Genomic DNA, 25,610 nt, shown 5'->3' on the forward strand with positions numbered 1-25,610 from the left:
TTGTCTTTACTTATTATTCTGTAACAATGTTGTATTGAAATCAAATGTAAAAAGGAATAAAATTATTTAATATAGTGTGAAAAAAAAAAAAAAAAAAATTTTTGCTAAGGAAATAAATTATAGAATTAGTTTTGAAAGAATTGATTCACTATAAAATTATAAGTAATTTGTATAAAATTATTGAAATTTTCAAAATTTTTCAACTTGTGTCTTGGAAGTATTTTTATTTATTGGTAAAATTTTCCCGCTGGGTGTCGACGGCTTCTTTTTCTGAAAATAAAAATTATTATTTATCATGTTAATTCACATTACTGTATTTTAATTTACAAATTTATTTTTTCTCTAATTATTATCCAATTATTTTTCTCCAATATTTCTTGATTTGACAAAAACAATTTTCACTTCACGTCGGGAATGTTATATGGAAGAGAAATCGCACTTAACCGATGTTAAAAAACACGTATTTAAGTTAGGTGCAATTCCTCGATTTAGTAAATACAATTATAAATACAAACAAAATATATCACAATCGGGTCAACTTCGTATTACTTTTATTTAATTTAAAATTTTTATTTTATCGCTTTGAACCTAAAATTGTAGGCTATATATCAATACAAAACTTTCCAAATCAGTTTGTGCCACAATATTAATAAATCTAGTGAAATAGTTTATTAATTAAAGCTTCCTTTCTTGCAAGATTATAGGTTTTAAGATCCCATTTAAGATATATTTGTTTGTCAGATATCAAGCTTAATAAAGTCTATTATTTCAAGGAGGTACAGGTACAGTACCTGCATATACAGAAGTATATACAGTAGTTTCCTTAACTTGTAATTATGTTCTACTTTAAGTTTTACATTGCTAGTTTTTTCATTTAAGATGTAATGTAATTTAGTTTATATCAAGTATAAACTAAATTACATTACAAAAATTACTTTACCTTTATAATTGGATATATATTATTAAGTATTGCTGAAGATATTCCCATAATTCCAAGTCCTATGACAAGCATTACTGCATATTTTCCATATATTTGTGGTGTCATAATCATGTCATAAACTTCTTTTGCAAAATCTTCTGGTAAATCAGCTGACTAATATTAAGAGCAGAGCAACATAGGAAATAAAATTATGCAAATATTAGATATAATATTATTATACATTTTATTTATAATTTAAATATAAAATGTATTGGCGCAATATTAAAACAAATGTGTTGGTTTGAAGAAACCTAAGAAATAAAGACAAGTACTTTTTTTTAAAAATTTCTGTAATATTTTTGTTGTTGTTATACATCTATACCATGGATACTGAACTAATAGCATATATATCAGTTATACAAAAATGTACCGGTAATTGTTCATAAACACAATTGAGGGGTTCGGTAGAAAAGTGGTACAGGTAACAAAACGTATAACCCAAATATATTAGTGATAAAATTTAACATTGGTTAAAAAATCATATTTTATTAAATAAAATAAATAAATAGACACATTTACTTAAATATTAATGACATTTATTATCTTTTTTTTAATTTAAATTAATACTTTTTCATACTTTTAATAAAGTAAAACTTTTTGTTACTTGTACCACTTGTCCACATACCCCGTCAATTATCCAATTTGTTAAAATTTTAATATTAAATACAATTAGGAAGAAAATATTTAAAAACAATAGAATCCATTTATTGTAATCATATCATTTGTTTAACATTATACTTCACTCAATGTAATCATAGTTTGGCTATAGTTATCATTATCATCATGTACAGTAAATAGGCAAAAACTGCCTTTATTTACTGCCTCTCCTAAGTGATATACAGTATGTGTTTACCACTAATTTTACAATATGCTATATTATTTCATAATTATATATCATCATCTACATCAGCAAATATTGTACTCTTTAAAATATACTTTTTATAATTTTACATTTTAGCAATTGATCTTGTATTATAATCATAATTTATTTTTTTCTTCTTGAGAAGTTTTCCTATTTTTGAAAAATTCCTAATGCGAGCCAGGAATAAGATACTTCCTTGTATGAATGTGAGGTCCTGAACAAGTCCAAACCATCACAAAATTCGCGAAAATTTAATTGATTTAGAGAAAAATTATTTGTTTTAAACAGCAGGGAAAAAGAAATGTTTGTAGTCAGACACAATGTTGTTTAAGTTTAAATGCAATGCAGAGTCGTAAATTTTAGAAGGAATGTAGTCCTATGATTGACCATCTCCGGTTGAGAGATCAAATTCAGCTTTGAGTTTGATCTCTCCCATGCTCTGAGTCAGGATCCCATTATGCTTGGTAATGAGGGACCAGCCACTTGGAAAATATGGATGAAGGAGTACTAGTATACAAAAAAGTACTAGTATACAAAATAAATTCTAAATGGATGAAGGAGGTTGACCAATTGGAATGGCCGATCAAATGATGGAGACTAATATAATCCTGGTCTTGAAGGACACAACACACACAGTGTCACCACACTCAGAGACAATCAGTGGCATAGCGAAGGGGAGGGAAGAGGGTGTATCATGCCACAGACACCACTCGCAGAGAGGCACCCAAATGGTTTCAAAACAAACTATATGTGTTTCTGGAGGGGGAAGAGGGGCGCCAATAAAGTGTCGTGCCCCGGGCACCAGTTATGTTCGCTACGCCACTGGAGACAATATACATACCGTGTGTCAACATGCTAAAAAGAGGCAGTCTCTCCCTTTTTGTGATCTCTACATTCTCATTCTACGTCTCTGGGAAGAACCGTCCTCACTTGGTCTGTCCATTAGTGTTAAGTCCAGAGTCGAATCTATCGCAGCACTTTTACCAGCCCAGCAAATGACTCTTCTCGCCTGCCCCGGGCTGTGACTATTCGGAAGAAACACGCCAATAGAAGACCGGATATACCTAAATTCTTGACCCGCTTATTCCAGGAGGAAAATCATGTCGGATTAACTGTATAAGAATTAGTGGAAGGCATGTAAAACATTTTCTGTTTATAATAAATGGTTTCTGTCTAAGAACATGTGTCATCTCTGCCTCCAACACCACCACCCACATGCAAAAGACCTAGACCATTCCTGACACTGAATTAACTGATTCTTCCTGTAAGTTGGCATACCCACATGAATTTACACTTCAGGAAAGTTTTTTCCATGTTATTTTTGAGTGTAAATTTATAAATGCATTTTTTATACTTTATTTTTTATGATGTATTTGACTATATCATTTTCAAGAAAACTAATAGTATAAAAGTTGCATCTTGAAAATGAAAAAACAGCCACCATACTGAATTCATTACAAATAAACTGCTTATTTAAGTAAGACGAACCTATATAATAATTATATTTGTTTCTACCATGTAATAACTTCTGTTTCTTTGTTATTTTGTATATAAATAGATAAATTTATTATTGAAGCTATGTATAATAATTAAGTAAATTCAAAATAAATCATCGTTATTTGAAAATTTGTAGGTTATCATTTACGCACTATTTCCTAAACCAATTATCTGATAATATTTTGTATTTAAAAAAACTAAATCCTTAAAAATATAACTTTGTATAAAGTAATACAGCTGTGAGTATACTTTTAGTAGAATTTTAACATTGATTTTATGAACAATTTGATTAACTGAACCTTCTTGTATCCGGTTAGTTTAGATAACTGATAGTCTATTGTTTATTGTAATTATATTCAACCTAAAAATTCTTATGACACTATGAAATTCATTAACATTTTATTATATTTCTTTGTATCAATAAACAGTAAAACCTCTTATGTTGGACAGCCTTGGTTACATAAGAATGTGTCCAATTTAGACAGGTGTCCAAGATACAAAGTAAGTAGTTTTTGTCCTGAAAGCAAGAAAATTAATCTAAGTTTGCTGGCACATGGTACCTCTTCTAAGATGTATTAAGCAAAATATGTCTCTGTTAAATTATAACATTATCAACTTTGAAAAGGATCGCTTTTAACAGAGTAGGGGTAAAAGTGACATGACCTTGTTAATTGGTCCCACCTGGCATGGTGTTTGTAAACAGTCGGGGAGACAAAGGGAATAGCGTCTCTGTTTTTGGGACTTATGGGTGGGCGGCAATGTGTTTGTCACATGTTAGCTTACTAGAAAAAAATGTAAACAAGTGATGGACGTTGCGGTGAGCTGTTTTGTCAGGAGAAGAGCCGACGTTTTGGAAAGCTTCTGATGAAAGGGAGAATCCTGATTGGTCGGAAGTTGTCGTCCAAAAACTCTTTAAATAGTAAGATGGGCAACAGGAAAGGGGAGAAGGGCAAGAGATTGATAATACGGTAGTCTCAGGCACTTGGGTAGCCCACTGAATGTAGAGAGAGTGTTCTCCTCTGATAACGATCTCAGGGACGGGTATGTGCAGAGACTGGACGGGCCATATAGTTGAGCCAACTCCACAAACCAACTGAAGTTTCCCCAGAGTATAATACTGTAGTTCCCGAAGGTTAAGCTGACACATAAGACACCACCTGTTGTTATCTAGTAAATATTATGTTTTCAAACTTGTATATTCTACCTACTGTAAATAGTGTACAATTTGAGTGTGGAGGTGTACTTTCATCGAACCGGAATTAACTATCGGATCATGACACATACGGATCCCAACTCAACGAAACGGAGTTTGGGAGATATCATCACGAGATCATCACGAGATCATCACGAGATCTTCACTAACTTAATTTTTCTTCAGATACTGTACAGTATTAACATTTTAAACATGAACACAGTCACAATCACAATCATTTAATCTTGCTTTAGCTTTACTTTAACACACATTTAAATCATTATAATGTACTTTGAAAAAGACTAATAGTTACATAACTGATTTAATGAGACATGGCAATGCAACACATGGAAAGAATCTGCCAAGGGAAATGTTTCCTGGAAAAATCTATAGGAAATTTGCTGTAATTAGATGTTAGGCATGAGAAGAAAACCTGGAAAACTCCACACTCCAGTCTGTTGATAGGAAGTGAACCCATAAAAAGTTGGTCCAAAGTTTGGTGATTTTATCCAAACAACCACTGGTGGGCAATGCTCGCATGATGGTTGGATAGCATGTATTAATTATGTATTAATTACAAAGACAGCAACGTTTTATCATACGCGTGGCGATACATCTTGGAGGTCAATCCACGATGGTAGACATGTTTTTATTTCCTGAATTGATATTTTGCGACGTTACGATAGTAGACTCAGGTCTATTAAATCAATCTTATATTTTGCATCGTCATCGCACGCTGGAGATGTTCGATTTCTTGAACTTCAAAAGAGTTCTATTCTCATGACATTCCATTAACGAACCTGAAGAAGATCTCGATGGAGATTCGAAAACTTTAGTTTTTTCTGTTAATTTTCGTCGTTTGTACCGGAAATTTAAAGGTTGAAGTTGCTGGATTAGACTTTATATGTACCGGTAGTCACGGGTGAAGTTTGTTTTTGGATAGCTAAGGCAGATAAACTATCAGCCTACTACTATGGAGAACCCAAAACTGATCCCAAATGGGTTGACAAATCCAAGAAGTGCTCAGAATGGAGCACTTTTTTCAGAAGTGCTCCATTCTGACTATGTCAGATCCTGTCCTTTACCATCCAGCCACATCATTGTGAGCCTGATTAAACCCATCATAGGCTTGAAAAAAGGCCCTGTAAAAGCCCATAGAGCTGAGACAAAAATAAAAAATATTTTTTATATGTGCAATGGCTGATGTAGATTCAGAAATACATTAAAGTGAAGACCAGATTCATAACCAAGAATACCAATTAGCAATGAACAAAAGCCATCAATTTTTTCTCCAAAGCTAAAAGCTTAGCCAAATTTGTAGCCAGCATAATTTTTTGGATGCAAAAATTAGATGCTCTAGTAGCCAATATGGTATATAATCTAGGAAGATCTCTAGGAAGAAATGATGTCTGATATTATTGTGATTGGGAATATGAAAATCTTCCCAAATGTCATAAAAAGGGCGTTTATCATGGGCATCTACAGGACGGCAAAGGGGTACTTACCCTTTCCCAAGATCAAATAAAAAATTCTACAAATTACAATCATAAAAATGATTGAGATATGTAACCTTACACCCTTGATCATGAGACACTCTGATGCAGTACTGCATTCTACAATGTACTTGTGAAATAGAACCAAAAAAAATTAAATACTTAAATAAAAATTTAATGACAATTATTGTCTCCAAGCTTCTCCCCCTAGAAATTATTCTGCAGACATTCATAAAGTTTGTCATATTTCCTTATTAGCTAAGATCTTAAAACAGGACATCTGTGTAGGATAATTCAACAGTTAAAAATTAGAGACACAAATTTCTGAAGATATCGACTTAAATCACAAAAGATATCCAAAATTCTAGGTAGAAAGATGTCCACAATACAAAGTATACATGTAAAAGTAAAGGGATTTGTCAGGTTCCATATGAAAGTGTTCAAGATATAGGGGTGTCCAAATTGACAGGTTTTACTGTAATTATTAAATTCATTTATTATTTAATAATATAATTAAATTTTATTAGCTAAAAGTAAATCCATTAAGTTTTTCATGTTACTTTTTCTAAGTTTCATTTGATTTTACTATAAATTGGATTTTTTATTTATTATTTCCTTATAAAACATTTTAATGTTTTGAAACAAACCTGTGTAAACCATGCAACTGGAAAAACTGTTTCATTCATTTTTCTAAGATACCTTAAATAAAATTAAAAGTTATTTTGAGATTGTAAAACTTTTATTTGAAAAAAAATTCAATTTCTAGACTTACCAGAGATTATCTGATTGTTTGACAACTATATTCAACTGTAGAGTAAAAGCCATTCCAAGAGTAAAACCAATTAACTAAAAAAGAAATCATATAAAAAAATTAAATGGTTTACTAAATTAAATATAGAACAAATATAATTATTTCTTGTTTAATCAAGAAAATTTGAAGACAATGATTGTACACGTCGAAGAAAATAATTCTGCATAAATTTCTAATAAGAAGAATGAAGTTATGCGAGTGCATATTTACTAATGAAAATATTCATTTTCGTTGATAGTAATCAACTGTTCAAAACTGGATACAATTAATAAAAACAAATGACTGAAACCAATTCGAAAACTAACCAACATACAGTCAAAAACATTTGTTTTCTGATAAATTTGTGCTGAAAATTCGTTTGACATTTTGTTTACTTTTCATTGCTAGTTAATAAAAAGGGATTTGCAGACCTTTTTACAAATTAATTATAGTATCTAAACTGGTAGCACTGAATTTTCATAATTCTTGTGAATGCTCAGGTTATATGCTTGACTCACATTTTGGTAGTCAACTGCATATTGAGAATAAACTTTAATTTTACTATTGAGTAAGATATTTACAATTAACACTTTACACACTATACGTTTAAAAAATCCTAATGCTATCTAACATTAGTTTTAGAAGTACGTTCGGAAAATAAACAATAATAATACAAGAACAGAGTTCATCCTTCAATTCTTATCTTTCAAATCTTTGGAAGCTACTATCAAAATGGCTAATCTCATGCAGACTACACAAATTGTGAAAAAATAAATAAATGTATTGCATGGAACATCATGCAGGACTATAGGAAGCAGTCAGACCCAAAAAAGAGACAGTATGGCCATAATTATGACTAGGGTCTCCTAGTTTCTTTATAAAGAGTGTGTGTGTGTGTGTGTGTGTGTAGCAATATACATGTCCTGGGTATAGATATATGTTGCTGAGGCTGGGGGAGAAAAATATAGTACTATAGGGATAACCCTTTTCCCTATGAAAAAGTCTATTAGTTTAAATCTACTGCATGCTAGCAAATGATTTGGAATTAAAATTGTATTTGTAATGTTTGAAGCAAAAAGTGAAGCAAAATGGCCATGATCAGACTAGCAAGACCTGTTCCTATGGACTTGTCATGTTATTTGGAAATTTAGCAAAAAAATCATATGCACACTAAGCATGGCCAGCACAATACAGCTTGAACCTCACACCAAATATCATATAAAAAGAAAGTAAAAACACACTGAGTGTAGCACTAACAGTTAACATTGCACGCAATATGTTTTTTACTTTTTTTTTACATGGCCAGCACAATACAGATTGTTCTGCTACATCTGGATTCATCATAATGATAAATAATAATTCATCCAGCATCCACAAAGAAAACTGCACTGCATCACAAAATTTTCTTTGAGTATTGGAGCCTCAAAGTGCACACAAACAGGCACCGATGACCTAAGTCCAGAATATATACTCGTATGTCCACAAAGTGATTTCAAATGTCAGGGCTTGTTAACATTGAACAAACAAGATAATAATCAATCAAACTTGGTTGATCACACTTCTATCAGCAGGTATCAATTGTATCAACAAACAGTATTTATATCTAACAGAAAGAATAAAAAATTTTGAAATTTATAAGAAACTATCCCATAAATATGAAACAATATACTGCTACAGTGCAATATCCATGAATAGGTTAAAATTTTCATCGTAAAAAGTATATTTGTTATAGATAATGTGCAATCAGAAAAATGAAAATGGAATTATCACATTAAACTTATATATATATATATATATATGTATTAAGATTGTCAACTCTCTCAGACTTACTGGAAGTTCTCAGACTCTTATTCTTCTCATATTTACTTAACAAGATGATCAACTTTAGATTATATTAATATATTAAAATAGACAAAAGAACAGATAATATTATTTTGATATTGTTGAGAATAAAAACATCAAGTCTCCTGAAACTTTTCACTCTTAAAATGGAAAACCTGGAATTAACTCTTTGAGAGTTGGCAAGCTTAATATATATATGGTACTATTGGATGATCATAGTGTATTACAAATATACTACTGAAGGACATTCTGCTAACAATATCAAAATGACAGAACCCAATCGAAAAACTTTTATCAGTGTATAGACTCCCAGAACTTGAAAATGATATATTGCACCGTACGATACAGTACTAGTATAAAATATTGATTCTGATGTGGATTTGTTATTGTTATTTCTTTATAAATTATATTGCAACTTATTTTTAATCATTCTATTAGAATGTACATAAAGAAAACTTCATATCAAATGTTTTATTTTTATAATAAAAAACTGATACTAGTTGAAAAACAATTTTAATATCTCAATAAACTGATTTGACTTTATTTACTTGTATTAACTTAGCATAATAATTTCATTCACATATTATTATATTAGAAAGCTTTATTGTTTTTCTGTTTCAATTTTTGACTTCTCCTCAGTCTGTTTTGCCTCTTAATTATATAATCTATAATAAAATTCTTTTAGTAATTCACTTTCATAATAACAAACACTATACCAAATTCCACAGTTATAAAATAAAAGCCTTTAATTCACTAAAATATGATATTCAATTGATTAGTGTAACAAGAAAGTATTAAAGCTATTTTAATACTTTCTTATTACAATATAGACATTACTTTGAGGTTGTGCATTTGCGCAATCTCAGAGTAGAAAATTGAAATAGAAGAAGTGAATCTATGAAGAATTCAATTTTTACTGTACAAAAACTACTCAAATATTTTTAATATTAAAGAATTAAAATGATCATTAAGTGAAAAGTACATGCTCAATTCAAAAATGTGAACTTCAAGGTAATACAAACAAAATTTGAGTCCTTAATCAATTTTTATCCTTTATTCCAACCAGGAAAATAATCTAAAATAATCCTGGGCTAATTGTATAATTATGTAAATAATTTGTGGCTGCCCGAATCTGCCAGAGGACTCTCAGCTAAAAGTGCGAGTATAAAACAAGCTATTGTGAAGGATTTTTAATGTATTGTAGATGCCAAAAGCCTACAAAAACAGGTCGGCATCGAGATCGTTTTTAATTATGCGTTAATCGTTTGATAGTATTTCATCTGTTTTTACTTCAAGTTGCCTGCTGTGTTCATGGTTCCTGGTTAGTCTTTTAATAATAATATAATTTTTAACTAATATTGAACATCAATATAATTAAATTAAGTTTTTCATTACTTAAACTAATTTCCACTGAATTCTTCATACAACGAACACTGAACCAAATGTATTTATCTAACATTTCAATAATAATTGAACAAAATTATTAGAAAAAAAAACATATACGATTCATTTCTAAATTAACATGACTTACAGGTTGTATCTGAAAATGTATTTTATATTTATCTTCATCTTGGTCAAATTCCTTAAAAACACGAAACTTTGAATCTGCTCCAACAAAGTAAGGTCTGGATACAAGAACTGATACAGCTAAAAATATTCAATTATGTAATTATTATATATTTAATTCATATATTTAATATTTTCAAATTTGATTCCTGAAATTCAAATAATTTAAAGATAAACATGCATGTATTATCCATAGTTGCAATTAATATATAATAAACATATTATAGCTTATCTCAATGCCATAAAACAGGTGGAGAACCTATGGTCTGTAAACATTTGTAATCCAGCCTACAGTCAGCTATATATTTTCAATATATATTTAAATAACCAAGTATGGTTATTTAAATGTATCTGGAAGAGGAATCAGACTGGAGGTTCAGGTAGCGTAACTGGCAACGCATCGTTACGGTAAGCGGGAGTTGTGGGTTCGAGTCCCGCTCCGGGCCAGTTCTTTTCTACTAGAATATTCTAAATTATTTAATAAATATTAATTTTAATAAGAGATGATACCTAACACCTCCCTCTAATGACAAATTATTTAGTAATTAATTTAATATAATCATGAAAAAGTAGCCTTATATAATCCGGTGGTTGTTTGACTTTACAAATTTATCCAGTTTCGTGATGTTTGTTTATGTAGAAAAACAATTATCAGATCTTTTATATTTTGATACTGACATTATAAATGAGTAATCTACTACAAAAATTATACTGTTCATTACGATAATTTTAAAATATAGTTTGGCTTCTACCTAAAGAATTTAATGACCCTTCCAAGTTTTCTCAAAATTATAATAGTTTATGTTCCACATTCTCTATTTACACAGAACTAATACTGATACATCTATTTCTATAAATATCAAGTTATCAATTTTTGTCATTATATGCATTGATTACATTAGTTAAAGCATTGATATGCATTATTAGTTAAAAATTTCAAGAAAAAAGTAATAATAAAATTCACATACCATCTATTAATTTATATGAAAAGACTCCTTTAGAATCACACCATTTTTTACTATCACAAAAACATTTTTGTTCAGAGGATTTGCTTTGGGTATCAAAAGTATCTGAAGAAACAGTGAATTCCATTGTAGGAATGCCTTCAATCTCCGAATCACGCACATATTCTAGAGTAAATGATCTATTGATAAAGAAATCATTTATGATATTACATCAGAGATAGTAATCATCATATTGAAAGAATATTAAATAATACTATTCTTTAAATATTCTTTATTTTTTATCTTTAATTGTAGTGCAACCAGAAATTTAGCAAGGTAGTGCAATTAACATGTGTGAGATTCCAGACTGAGTCCAAATTTATCATTAATTACACTAGAAAATATATTTTATAATAGAAAAAACAATTGTATTAAATGAATGTGGCATGAAGCAATATAAATATAAACAATGTGAGTCCCCAGTGCGACTCAGACACATGTTAAGTAGTAAATCAATGTCAGCCCAGAGAGTTTAAACTTTGACTCTGATGCTCATATATAAATGATTAAAGTTAAACTGAGTCTGGAAACAAGGAAGTTTAGCAAAAGGAAAATGTTGTGTTCAATAGTTAACATTCTAAATTGTCAGAATGGAGACCATAATGATCAAAAATATGAGTGCAGGTTTCAAAATTCCATTAACATCTCCCAGTTAGTTGAGAGATGGTGTCGAGTTGAATACTGAAGATCGACGTTTCTTGTGACCCGATCCAATCTTTTCCACCTGGAAACAAGGGAGAAGACCAATTGGGAAATGACGAGAGGGAATCAGAACCAATTGGAATAAGAAATTTAGGAATGAAATACTTAAAATACTTCAGATTTCAAAAACAAAGGTGGATTTTCCTCTCCCAAGTTCATGAGATGACTTTTTCTCTATATTGTGAATCATTATCTCCAAAATGCCATTGTTACCCTCTTCATTCCACTGCTTTCATCATCATCCATCTCTAACTGACTATTGTTATTTTGTCTTCTGACTCACCCGTGACTCTGCCCCAGGACTACCAATGACTCCTCAAGAATCCTTCAGTAAATATTGTTACTCTGATAGACTATGTAAGCCACCAATTTACATTTAATATAAACAGGTTTAAATTTGTATAGGCACCTGTGTCAGTATGTCCAATGCCACATACAGTTCTAAACCCCTTGTACCTCCTGATGTGAGTTTAATTAACTCTCCCTTTCTGGGTCAAAAAACCTCACACACGTAAAATATACTGTAATTAGGAAATATTGGCAAATGTTTGAATAAAACTGCAACACAAAATACATGAAATTGTGTTATATAATTTACTGAATAATATCTCAATAATAACTCACCTTTGTAATAGATGAACAAAGAATTTTAACTTTACATCTTCATTTATTGGTTGAGGATGACCAATGCCATCTATAAAAAATTATAATTATTGAATTTCTATCAGTACGGTAACAGATAAAAATCAAAAACTATCTTACATACTCAGTTAATATAAAAAGTCTAGCATAAAAATATTTTGTATTATCCTCATTCTTATTAGAAGATTCCAGCAAGAAGTATATAATAGTCTAAAACATTTTAATTCTCAAAATAGCCAGCCAGAGGTGGGAAAGACTGTTTAGGGTACGACTAAGCAGACGCGAATTTAGAGCAAGTGAGAGGTTGTGAGCAATTTAGTTTTTGCAAAGGAAAACCATGCACAAGCAAGAAGCGAGAAATAATGCTGGCAAGAGCGAATTTCTGGTTCTTGCACATATCTGACAGGTTTTGATATTTATCGCGTCTTGCCTCTTCTCGCCACATATTCTCGCTCGCTCGGAAAATTCGCTCGCTCACGTCTGCATAGTCGCACCCTTAAGGCATCAGCTTACAGCTCTGAGAATCTGGGATCAAACCTTAGAATTTTTTTACATTTTAAGATTTATTTAGTTAACTACTAAGTTAATGGTTTACAAAATCTATTTTGATTTCTCTATTACGACTTCATTTACTGGATTCTTTGTATATTATACTGTGTATTCAAAAATTGAATGTATATAAAACAAAATTAAATGCTTTAAATAATTTCTCTTTCTAGACTAACAAATTACAAATGTATATTGTTGAAATATTTTCATAAGCCATTATTACATATTAATTAATTATAAAAACAAAATATATTTTGAAATTTTTATTAATAATCATCATTATACAGAATAAGATTAAGTTTATTAGTTTAATAAAACTGTATAACTTTGTCTCGTCCCTATTCATTATATTTAATGTTGTTGATTGTCTTTTATTATAATTAAACCAATATTTTTTATTAAAAATAAATTGAAAAAACAGTCTGAAATGACCTTACCTGATCCATTTATCATGTTGCAATATTCATGTGGCCAGATATCCAATTTTCTATTAATTATACAATTTAAATTTTTTCATAAATTTTACATAATATTAAAGTCATAACAAATTATTTTAATGTATATTAAATTGAGTAACTCAAATATTCAGTGAATTACTAAACACAAAGACACAGTCTAAAAACCTTTCACAGTGTTGTATACGATAGAGAACCAACGAACGTTTTCAGCCTCCACTGAGGCTTCAGGCCTCAGTGGAGGCTGAAAACGTTCGTTGGTTCTCTATCGTATACAACACTGTGAAAGGTTCTTAGACTGTGTCTCTGTGTTACGCACTACAGTGTTATTAGAAGAAGTCATTATTGAATTACTAAACATTTGAATTACAGAATTTAATATTTTAACTATTGATAATGAAGTTACAATCAGTTTTTATTTATACTATGGTATTTCAATATAGTAGACTTCTGTTTTTATGACCTAATTGTTTCGTGGAAAGTTACTATTAAGCAAGAGATCGATAGATAGATAGATCAATTAAATTTTGTAGACATATTTATCTCTATATTGACATGGGAAACTATGGAGTTTTAAAAATAATTACAATTTTCACCACTAGGGTCTATAACAGCACCACTGTCACAGCATCTTTTATATCGATTTTGTTTTCGACACTGTTTTACATAAAAACACGTGGTTAATTAACAATTACTGTATTTTACGGACTATAAGACACACCTGAATTTTGGAGGCAATTTTTCGAAGAAAAAAGTGTGTCTTATAGTCCTTAAAATAGGTAACTTTATTCACTCTCGGATACAACACAAGTGACAACCACACAAGAACTCTCTCAGACAAATGAAAGTATGTTGGAATTTCCACCTTTGACTTGATGCCCAGATCAAGTTACAACAGCATCAAAACGGCAGTGCTATAAAGACATTCTGTGAACTTTTGTCACCCTAAACTACAGAAGAGAGGATGTTTGAGTAACATATTTATGCAAGAAGGTGCAAGATCCCGCACCACAGCCATTGAGAGAGATGTACTGTCTAACATGTTTGGCAATGAAAGGATAATCAGTCAGTTTTTCCATGTAACAGTCTGTGCATTCACCTGACCTCAAACTTTGTGACTTCTGATAATGGGGCTATTCAAAAATTAGGGTTTATGTACGCGTAACTTGCAGATTTATGAGAACCAAATAAGCAAATTGAAAGGGAAATGAGTCTCATTAGTTCAGTTCAGCTGTCATTAATGTGATAACTCAACTGCAAAAACTGTGACTGAGAGTGGCAGAAACATGCTAAACACTTTAATGCTACTGCAATAGCGGTGCTGTTATAGACTTCTAGAGGTAAAAATTGCAGGCATTTTTGAAACTCTAACCATAGTTTTCTTGTTTCAAGATATATGTCCCTACAAAATTTTATTGAGATTTGGTACTCCAGAGTGGTCTAAAGTGGTACACTTTAATTATAGACATTCTGTATAATGAATTTCACTCCAATTATTTAAAAAACTTGAATTTTCAAAAAAAATTTTATAAATTTTTAATAGCATTAAACTTAGAATTTATTATTTAGATGAAATTATAATTTTAATAAATAATTATTTGATATGTTTTCATACAATTTTAAAAATGTAATAAGTACATACAGATAAATTTAATGTAGTCTTTAATAAAATATAAAAATTTAAGAAGTTTATTTACTTTTTCTACATAAATTATTAACCTGATAACTACACTTTATATTAATTAAATAAATTATAAAACTTACGTTTTATTGTTTATTGACTGAATCAAACCAAATGCTTTTTTATCTTTGATTCCTGTATTCATTACAATGTTTTTAACAACACTATTATTTTTCTGAAAATCATTACATTAAATAAGATTTATCTTAATAAAAAAAAATTAAAAATAAAGGCTTATATTATCAATATCTTTTTTGATTTTTTATTGTTTTAATAATTAACTCCAATAAAAAATAAAGAATATTAAATGATAAAATTTACATTTTCATAATAATGAAACTAATATTTCAAAAAAATATATCTATAAATCTGTAGAAAATCTTATAAATTTATTTTTATTTCATTAATATAAATAATTTGTTTATCAATTTTATAATTGTAATCAGTGGTGATATTCAGCGGGTTCGCACAGGTTCGGCCAAACCCGTTGGTAAAATTTTCAGTTTCCCGAACCTTGTTAAACACACGTAACATTTCTCAGTGGTTTTGTTTCTTTTAAAAAATATATTAAAATATATGTATTATACTTTGTAACACTACTAAACTAGAGCCTTATACCCCGTTCGCACCGAGCATTTCAATCTAGATTGTGAGCAAGGTCGGGGACTATGCCTTGGTGCAATCTCTCCCAACCGTTTCAATCTCGACCGAAATGAGGTTTAATCGCGATTGATTCAAGAGAGTTCTTGAAACTAGATCCAGTCATAAGAGAGATCCCACAATCTCATGCGCATGAGATAATACAAGATGGCTGTGGAACACGTGTCGGGCTATGGACAGCGAAGTAAAAAGGATATTGTATTTCGAGAGATGATGACATCTGTCTATTATCAGCAGTGCCATTTGGGGTGAAAAATTTCTCTGCCTAAAGAAAAAAAAAAGAAAAAAAAAAAATCGACAGTATTAATATACTATTGTTACCTGGTCTTCGCCCAGGGCCCCTTACGTTTCAAATTTGCCACTGATTATTAGATATATCGCAAGAAAAGGTATTGTATTTATTTCTAGCCAAAACTTCCATTTTGTTTGTTGGTGATTGTTAAAGAAAAATTTTCTGCTAGCAAACCCTTTGTTAAATATTTCAAATATCACCACTGATTGTAATATAACTGTTTGAACTAAATCATTCTTTTCTCAAAGAATGATTTATTTCAAACAGTTTATATGCTATTTATATATGCTTTGAAAAACATATTTCAAAGCAAGTAGCATATAAAAATTACAGAATAAACTAAATTTTATATTATCAACTAAAGTTAACTGTATGTAGTATAACAGCCAAAAGACAGTTTGTTTACTACTGTTCTAACTTCTAATACAGTAGACCCCCCTATAACACAGGTTCGTATAACACGGCAAAAAAATTGCGATCGTGTTCTTATAACACACTAAAAGAGACTCGTATAACACGGTAAAACGTCATCGCCGACTCATGTCGCAACGGGACTGGTCGAATCTGGACCAATAGCGGACATTGCATAAACCGTTGAGTTTAAACGAGCAGTGGACCTACTAAAAAACGTTTATTACTCAATGGCCATAAAAATTATATTTTTATTAATGATGTCTCCAAAGTTCAGCAAATTTTTTGCAGAAAAATAACTTATCAGGAAACACGCACCCGCTGTTTGATGAGCTGCTCCGCAACAAAAACAAGCTTAAGCAATGGCATCGTCGAACGGTGCACACTCGGTAAGTAATCCTACAATTTTTTGTTTATAGCATAGTTTATATGGATTATTCCCAAAAAATTATATGTGATTTGGAAATGTTGAGTCAAATTAGTCTAGAATCAATTAATTTTATGGAAGAAAACCTTTCAAATAGCCGTAGCCCCTAAACTGCACAAGTGCCGGGCTGTGATTGGCTCGTGTATTTAAGTGACTCGTACAACACGAATTCGTATAACACGGAACATATCTACCATGTTATGGGGGGGGTCTACTGTACTGCGCACACACATTTTCTGCTGAAAAAAGCATCACTCTTCTTAATACCAGGGCTCCAGCCGTGTTAATTTTTCTGTTAAGATTCTTACTGTATTTCTGCCGTATAAGAATATGCTGTTATAAATGGAGAAAAATCAGCACTATATTCCACAAAGTACCTAAAAACACTCATTATTTTTAAAAAGACTTTTATAGTATCAGAAACAATTTTTTTCTTTTGGCTTTATATTTTTAACAACAATTACCAGAGTTGTCACTGAATAGTTACTGTTGCCACATTTACATTTGATTTTCATTGACACAACAGTGCATATTCTTATAGACCAATATTTAATTAATAAAACCTAACTGTATGGTATACCTTGATGATTACATGTTACAATGATTTACACTATAACTTATGTATTTCCCTGACAGTGTCCGATGTGCCTGCCATATAAATACTGTACCAGTTACGTATGGAAGCATCCTCTGATTCATTACTCTTGAATATATATATAACTAAGGATTTAATCTTCATAAAAATTGTGTGAGATTTTTTGATTAATGAGTAAAAGATCAAAATTCTTACCTTATAAAACAGACCAAATGTAGCATCTGGTAAATACTTATAGACAGCATCATCAAATTCAGCTAGTTCTTCCAAAAAGTCTATTTTATAACCAAAGAGTAACTGTTTTACTTGAAGCTTCTTAAAAATTTTGACTTTACTTGATTTGAGTAAACTTTCAATAAATGAAGCTATATCCGAATATTCCTTATCGATAATTCCTGCTATTCCCTATGTTAAATAAATCATGTAAAAAATTATATTTTAGCATTCTATTAAAATGTAATTAATTCTCTAAAATTATCAAAGATTTCATATACAATAGAACTCATGGAAATTGCATATATAAATAACAGGAGTTATTAGCGAGGTTGAGGCCAAAGTTTTAAATGCAAAAATGTGTACGTCGGATGTTCGGCATTGCTTTCCTGTAAGCCTAGAAGTTTGATAATAGTGTTTGGAAAGTCAAGCATGATCCCACTGACTTTCCAAATGCCATTGTCAAACTTCTAGGCTTACAGGAAAGTGGCGCCGAACGTCCGACGTACATGTTTTCGCGTTTAAAACTTCGGCCTCAACCCTCGCTATTAAGCTTCAAAGAGGGTGAAAAAAATTGGCCCCATACACACACATCCATACATACAGAAATTATCCCCACAGTTTTATGTATTTCTTGATGATTCAACATCCCAAGTAAAAAAATGTAAAAATCATGGGCTCATTTTTTGACTGATTGCCATACTTTCCCTCTGTTATATAGGCTATATATAACTGCCAGAAAATGAAAATAATAAACTCAACCAAGCTGAGGCTATGGCAATCATGCTTATTTGAACAGTCTGCAACTGTGAAGAACTGTGCAAGATAATAATCATCTCCATAAATCATTTCTAAACATCAAAGCACTGTTTTTCAGGAGGAAAGTGCTGACAAGACTTGTGAAATTTTATGATGAAGTCTTAATGTTTATGAACACAAGAAAAGTTGTTATGCAGAACTGTTGGGCAACATCAAGTTTCTTCTAAGCTCATATATTTTCAAAATTAAATGAACTGAATTTGTTTCTTACACAGTGGCATAGCAAACATAACTGGCACCCAGGGCACGACACTTTATTGGCACCCCACTTCCCCTCCAGAAACACATATAGTTTGTCTTGGAGACCATTTGGGCACCCCTCTGCGAGTGGTGCCCGGTGCATGATAGAACCCCTTGCACCCCCCTCGCTACGCCACTGTTCTTACAAAGAATAAAGGGAGCTGACATATTTACACTTTACAAAAAAATACAATATTTCATCAAAAATACTTCTAAAAGATTATTGAAAAATGCAAGTTTGACTGTTTTGAAACATTTGAAATCTCCATAATCAAAACTGAGGTGAAACCCAGTGCCTGATTACCGAACAGGCTAACTAGGCTGTAGCCTAGAACACATCAATTCTAGGCATATTTTTTGTTTAATCTTTTTTCTTTTTCTTTTGGTTTGTTAAAGAAAAATATTATGTTGATGAAGAAGTAGAGAAGTTGTTTTGCAGCAGTTTACCAGAATTAATTCCACTAAAATTGTGTACTTTCTTATTACAAAAATAAAGAAATAATTACATTAGGGTGAAAATATTATTTTAGTAAAGAGTGCAGTCTGCAGTGCTCATAACTCAAAATCAGACACTGGTGAAACCAGCTGATTGTATAATCTCGGCAATCTTCGTACATTTGTACGAAGATTGCCGAGATTATACAATCAGCTGATTTTGCACCAAAAGAAACTTTTGATTGTTGCGTCCTTGAGGAGACGAAAAACTGTCAGCAAAAAAACTGATTGAGAAACGATTTTGGAGCAATATGACAACTAGAATACAACAAAGACAAAAGCCAACAGAGAACTCGTTAAAATGTCCAAAGTCACTTCTAGTGTTGCCACCTTTACAAAATCACTGACCCAGACAGCAGGTCAAATTTGTCCAAACAGAAGTTCTTGACGCATGCACAATGTCATTTTGCAATGTGAAGGATAACATGCAGGCTGGTTCTAAATCAGTTACAGTTAGGGACTAGGGACATGTGTAGGAGTAACATACAACAGTGGCGTAACTAGGGGGTGCAGTAGGTGCGGTCCACACCGGGCCCCTAGAAAGCGATAGGCCCATGGGGGCCCCAAAATCACAAGAAAAAAGACCTAAAAAATTTTTTTGGGACCCACAAATCTAGTTCCGCACCTGGCCTGGAGAACCATAGCTACGCAACTGACATACAAGCAAAATAAAATAAAAATAAAAATATAAAAACAAAAAAAATCGACAGGAGGGTTGCGCTTTTGCGCTTCACATGTCAGCATAAACAGAGTACCATGGTGGAATGGCAGATGAGTTTCAGTGAATGTGAGGTCTTTTGTTCTTCAAATGGTGTAAATTTATAACAATATTTGCAAGAACTTTGTTTCATCGTAATTTCACAATTTGTACGAAATTTCCGGACAAAATTAATAGTTCACCCGGACAGCGAGTCAATTCCCGGACTGTCCGGATGAAAACTGGACGGGTGGTAACACTAGTCACTTCATTAAAACTGAATCTCAACCATAAAAAAAATGAATGCAGTTTTGACTGTCGAAACTTATCCAACTCTTTCTACTGAATTTTTGAAAGTATGCTCCCTTTCACATCTTCATACATCTGTGAAGTTGGATTTTCAATGATGCCGAAAATGAAAATCAAATTTCAAAAATAAGTAGTTATCGAACTTCTTGCATTTGAAAATCATTTGCATCAACATAGGATGTCAAAGCTGTCATCAATAGAAAATGGGAAGAAAAATAAAAATTTTTCGTAAATAAAATAAATAAATTTTTATTCAGAATTTCTTTAACTTACTTATAGAAAATTTTTAACCTTTAAAACTTATACAGATTTCCTTTATTTACTTATTCCAGTTAATAAATAAATAATAATGTTAAGATAAATTAGAAATAACTATTTAAATAAATAATATTACTTACCACTGCAGGCAAATTTAGTAGATATACCTCATCTGTTTCTTTTCCTTTAGATAATTTTTCTTCAAAATGATACGAAACTGTTTCGTCATACGTTAATGTTTCGTTATCTTTTCCCCAATTTGTTATATTTTTTACTAACCGAATCCTATTAATTTTTGTAAATAGTATGACTGTTAAATATCAAGACATACAGAAACTCTATATTTACAAAGACATTATTTACTTTATATCAGCTTAATATAATAAATGAAAATTCATTTATTTAACTAAAGAAATAATTCAATTCAAACTGCTTTTCTTTGAGAAAAAAAAACTTTTTAAAAATTTCTAGCATTTTCAAGTTGTATGTTCATGATTAGAAACAAATAAGAAAAAGAATATTAAAAGAAAATACAAGATAACTATTAATTAACTTGTGGTTGTTCCACGAAGGCTTTCTTACTTCTGTCACTGCACATAATAGTTCAAGAGACAAGGTTAGACAAAACAACAACAACTAAGTTTATTATCTTCATCATAAAAACTGTACAGCTGAATCAAGTCATTGAATGGTAACAAGTGGTTATTCAGATCTATTTTAGAGAGGGTGATGACTCATATCACCCATAGTTCATTGCCTGTGGTCATGATAGTCACTAGGGTTTCTCATTTCCCAGTCTTTTGCTTGTCCCAGGATTCCGGGATAAAAGTGAACTGTTTCCCGAGATTGAGTTGAAAATTTAAAACAAAAAAAGAACTTAGATCAAACTTCTAACTTAAAAGGTAATTTTCATTTTTTAAATAAAACATAATACAAAATATTATCGTAAATTGAAATTATCATTTGTTTTCCATACAATTCCCTCTGTCAAATTTAAAACCATTCCAAAAAAAAAAATAGTTTTTTCTGAATGTATGCGGATCTTTTAGAAAATATCAAAATCAGACTGATAATTTTATTAATATTTTAAAATAATTATACTATATAAACTTAAAATTCTGCTTTAATAAAGCTCGGTAACATCAGTTAAGTATCATTAAATTAATGACTCGAACAAAGCAAAGTAGTTATTTTAGATATTTGATTTAAAAACAATTACATATAACTCTTACCTATACACGTATGGTCCCATGTCTGAAAACACAACATTTCTAATATCATCATTGGGAACACTTATATTAAAAACATGTATTTTCAAATATAACGGAACTGGTGGATCAAGCCAAATTTTATATATTCTTGAACCTTCAGTTAGTTGCAATTCCTATAATATAAATGCATAAAATTGATAAATAGGGAAATTAATTCTTAATTAAACTAGTACTGGAAAGATAAACTATTAAAAAACAAAAACCGTAATGTAATTATTATTAGATTTATAACCGTAAATTCTATATATTCATGAATAATCATCATAAACCTAAATCCAAAATATTTTTAAAGACATACGATATCTTCTATATTTATTGAAGAAATGTAACTAATTTAAATATAAAACATATTCAACGAGTTTGAAGAAATGTAAATATTTATATTTACATTTCTTCAAACTCAATGAATGAAAATAAACTTCATTTCCAGAAAAAATACATGACATGGACTTCTTAACACTCCTTAAAACTTCTTGACATTGATTTTCTTAATTTAATTATTATAATTTTGAATAGATATGCATTCACAGCTCAACTAGTCAAAATTTTTAACTAGTTGGTAAACTTGTTTCTACTGCTTTGAAGGAATAAACCTAAAGCTGAAGACTAGTGCATTCTGAACATGTTATAAATCTTTATGATGGGAATTCATCTTAATTTTCATATCAAATTGCATGGTATTCAAAGTTTTAAATGGAATCGTTTCCCATCTTTATCTTTCACCCATAGAAAATGGCTCCCGTCAAGATAGACCTGTCCTTAACGAATAAAAGTTTATCTCGTCATATAATCTATGCTTGCTAGTGAATATAATTTTATTGAAATTAGCAAATCAATATTCTATAAATATTCAATCTACCTTTATCCTACCTACTTTGAAGGTTTTTCTTACTTTTACTACAATTATCCAATTCCAATCAATCAAAATGCATATGCAAGAAATTTTTAAACTATAAGAAAATAACAGAAATTTTAACACACTAAAAATAAAAATTTTTTAGTTAAATAACAAGTAAAAATTATACTCTTTCCATTTCCGACTTCGAGGATTCTATGAGCCAAAACAGGACCAACAAATAGCAAGGAACAACAATTATTTTATTAATTTATCCAAATGCATTTCGCCATCCAGGCCTCATCAGTGGATACCAATGGATGGGATGGCAAAATGCATTTGGATAAATTAATAAAATAATTGTTGTTCCTTGCTATTTGTTGGTCCTGTTTTGGCTCATAGAATCCTCGAAGTCGGAAATGGAAAGAGTATAATTTTTACTTGTTATTTAACTAAAAAATTTTTATTTTTAGTGTGTTAATATTACCACCGATCCCATTGGTTTTAATAATTAACAGAAATTTTGATATTTTAAATAACAATGATGATCTTAAATGATCAGTTACAGCAAATTTTGTAACAAACATCAAAATCCCTGTTGTAAAGTTAGCTAATATTACAAAATTTCACACAAATTAAATTTCTTCAAACTAGAAATAGATGAACAGCAACAAGCTGATCATACTTATCATACAATCCTCAAATTATGGATCATAATTTGTCACTGCCATCTTTACAGTAACCCGAGTCAAGGGCAAAATTTGAAGATTCCTTACCATATCCTTAATATAATAATCCTTATTTATCGCAGCAGGGATAAAGTATCTCAAGACAAAATCCATTTTTAGATTTTGTCATAGATATCAGAAGTTTATGTACTAATAATCTCAGCATTAGTTTTGTATCTTCTTAGAGGGTTTACCTTGCTATAGTCTTAGATTATGTACCAAACTATATCAATAATAATGATATAGTTTATACATAAAGTATAATAATTCTATTTATAAATCTTAAACGTTGTATAATTTAACAGATGTATTCTGAATAATTATGAACACCGAAATTTTTAAACTCCTCCAACACCCAAAACACAAAAAACTAATTGTGCAAATTCTTTTCATGATTTAATTTGTTTTGCCTATCTCTCTCTGCATGCCATATCAGAAATCCTGACGTCGGCGAGCACCTGGCACAGGTTAAGGGTCGAGTTACACACAACAGTGACCGTTTGGTGCAGTAATGTGGATAAATATCACACAGTCAATCAGAGTTTCATCTGCGACACTTGTATGATTGACAGAATACAGATCACGTGTCGTAGATGAAACTCTGATTGGCTATGTGATATTTATCGATGCTTACTGCACTGTGCCGGCACGTCACTGCTGTGTGTAACTCGACCCTAATAAGCGGTTAGTTAAGGCACCAGGGTGTATCCTGGGGGAAGTTACAACCAGAGTGGTTCCCCGTTGCCTTCTCTGGTGCGCAATGTTATGCGAGGGGAAATGCCTTCCATGAGGTCTTGTAAGGGAAACTGGCCCCTATTCAGGTGTAACAAACGTGGAGCAAACCCAGAAAACTCCACATATTTGCCTATACTAAATACAATAATTGATATTAAAACTGTATTTATTGTTATAAAAATTAAAGACAAATTCATTACAATGAATACTTTTTAAGTTTTATTCACATAATTTATGTTGCATTTGTATCTTTATACAAAATACATTTTATCTGATAATAAACAATTTTCAATAGCAAGATAAAATATTGTGTCTTCTATTGAAACACGAAGTGCTAATAAAACACATTTTCCTTAGAATCAGAACTGCTTTACATTAAACAGCAAAATATATAAATAATGTCAAATTAACAAGTTAATATACGCACGACGGTAACGTCGCAAAGAAGCATGTACCGTCGCGTACCAAAATACTTTCGGCGGTGGCTATTTCAAGAGGGACCACTTTAACTGTTCTCGAGCAGACTGTAACACTTGGGCAACGGTCTGTTCGCCAAGAGGCATATCTTCCACTCTTAAAGCCACTCTGTGCACCACAGCAGTGGGATCGGCTTCTAAAAGGATACCTCCATCACAAATCTCATCCAGAGCCAGCATGATGATATCTAGATTCTCTAGTAGCGTGTGTTTCTCTACGTTCTTTCGTAGGATCTGATTTACTGAATCGTATAAGCAGTTAAGAACACTTGCAAGGATCAATTCGTTCTCATGGCAACTGCCCATTACGTAGAAATATAGATCGACACTACTTCTATAAACACACGTCAAACCATCCAACATAATGATCTCGGCATTGGCCTTCTGAGTCTTGTTGAATAATTGCTTCTCGAACTTCTTCTGGTCTTTTGACGAAGCCAAAGTATCGTCGTAATATTTGGCTAAAATCCGATTGCCATCGTTGTCCAGGATAGTTATGGCTTTGACACACTGAAGTGTCGGTTCGAGCAAAACTGAATCCATACTCACGTTCGACTTAACAATATGGCGACCACCACAATCAATACGGCACGTCATACGAATTATCTCGATACAGCGCCGCCCATCGGATTTATTTTAAATAAAATTTTAAAATGAAATTTTATTTGTAATTAGTAAAGTATTAATAATAATAGAAATAATTTGAGGACAGATAATATTTATATTTAATTTATATTTGTTTTAGAAAAAAAACTCGATTTTAAATGTTTAGAATGGCCGCGTTTCTTTATGGGCGCGTTTTTTTATGCAGCGCTCGAGAAGCGCTTTACAGCGAACACATTGGAACTGGTTTCTAATTGGCCAACACTGCTCGTGACGTCATTTCGCTACACTC

At 31.1% G+C, this 25,610-nt stretch overlaps 2 protein-coding genes across 2 annotated transcripts; both read right to left on the bottom strand.

Moving 5' to 3' along the window:
- Positions 1 to 111: 111 nt before the first annotated feature.
- Positions 112 to 22,048, bottom strand: LOC136984658 (platelet glycoprotein 4-like). The gene is made up of 12 exons (XM_067281733.1): positions 21,903 to 22,048; positions 20,811 to 20,955; positions 17,835 to 18,044; positions 15,338 to 15,429; positions 13,556 to 13,605; positions 12,552 to 12,621; positions 11,190 to 11,365; positions 10,187 to 10,302; positions 6,796 to 6,869; positions 6,671 to 6,722; positions 941 to 1,093; positions 112 to 270 (listed from the first exon to the last, which is right to left on the bottom strand). The coding sequence occupies exons 1-12, from the start codon at positions 21,920 to 21,922 to the stop codon at positions 190 to 192; spliced, it is 1,239 nt and encodes a 412-aa protein (XP_067137834.1). The 5' UTR covers positions 21,923 to 22,048; the 3' UTR covers positions 112 to 189.
- Positions 22,049 to 24,435: 2,387 nt separating this feature from the next.
- Positions 24,436 to 25,330, bottom strand: zetaCOP (COPI coat complex subunit zeta). Its single transcript, XM_067281705.1, has one exon. The coding sequence runs from the start codon at positions 25,310 to 25,312 to the stop codon at positions 24,725 to 24,727; it is 588 nt and encodes a 195-aa protein (XP_067137806.1). The 5' UTR covers positions 25,313 to 25,330; the 3' UTR covers positions 24,436 to 24,724.
- Positions 25,331 to 25,610: the final 280 nt, after the last annotated feature.

This window comes from Centruroides vittatus, unplaced genomic scaffold, assembly GCF_030686945.1.
Source record: "Centruroides vittatus isolate TY-2023 unplaced genomic scaffold, ASM3068694v2 contig_926, whole genome shotgun sequence".
Taxonomy (NCBI): Eukaryota; Metazoa; Arthropoda; class Arachnida; order Scorpiones; family Buthidae; genus Centruroides; species Centruroides vittatus.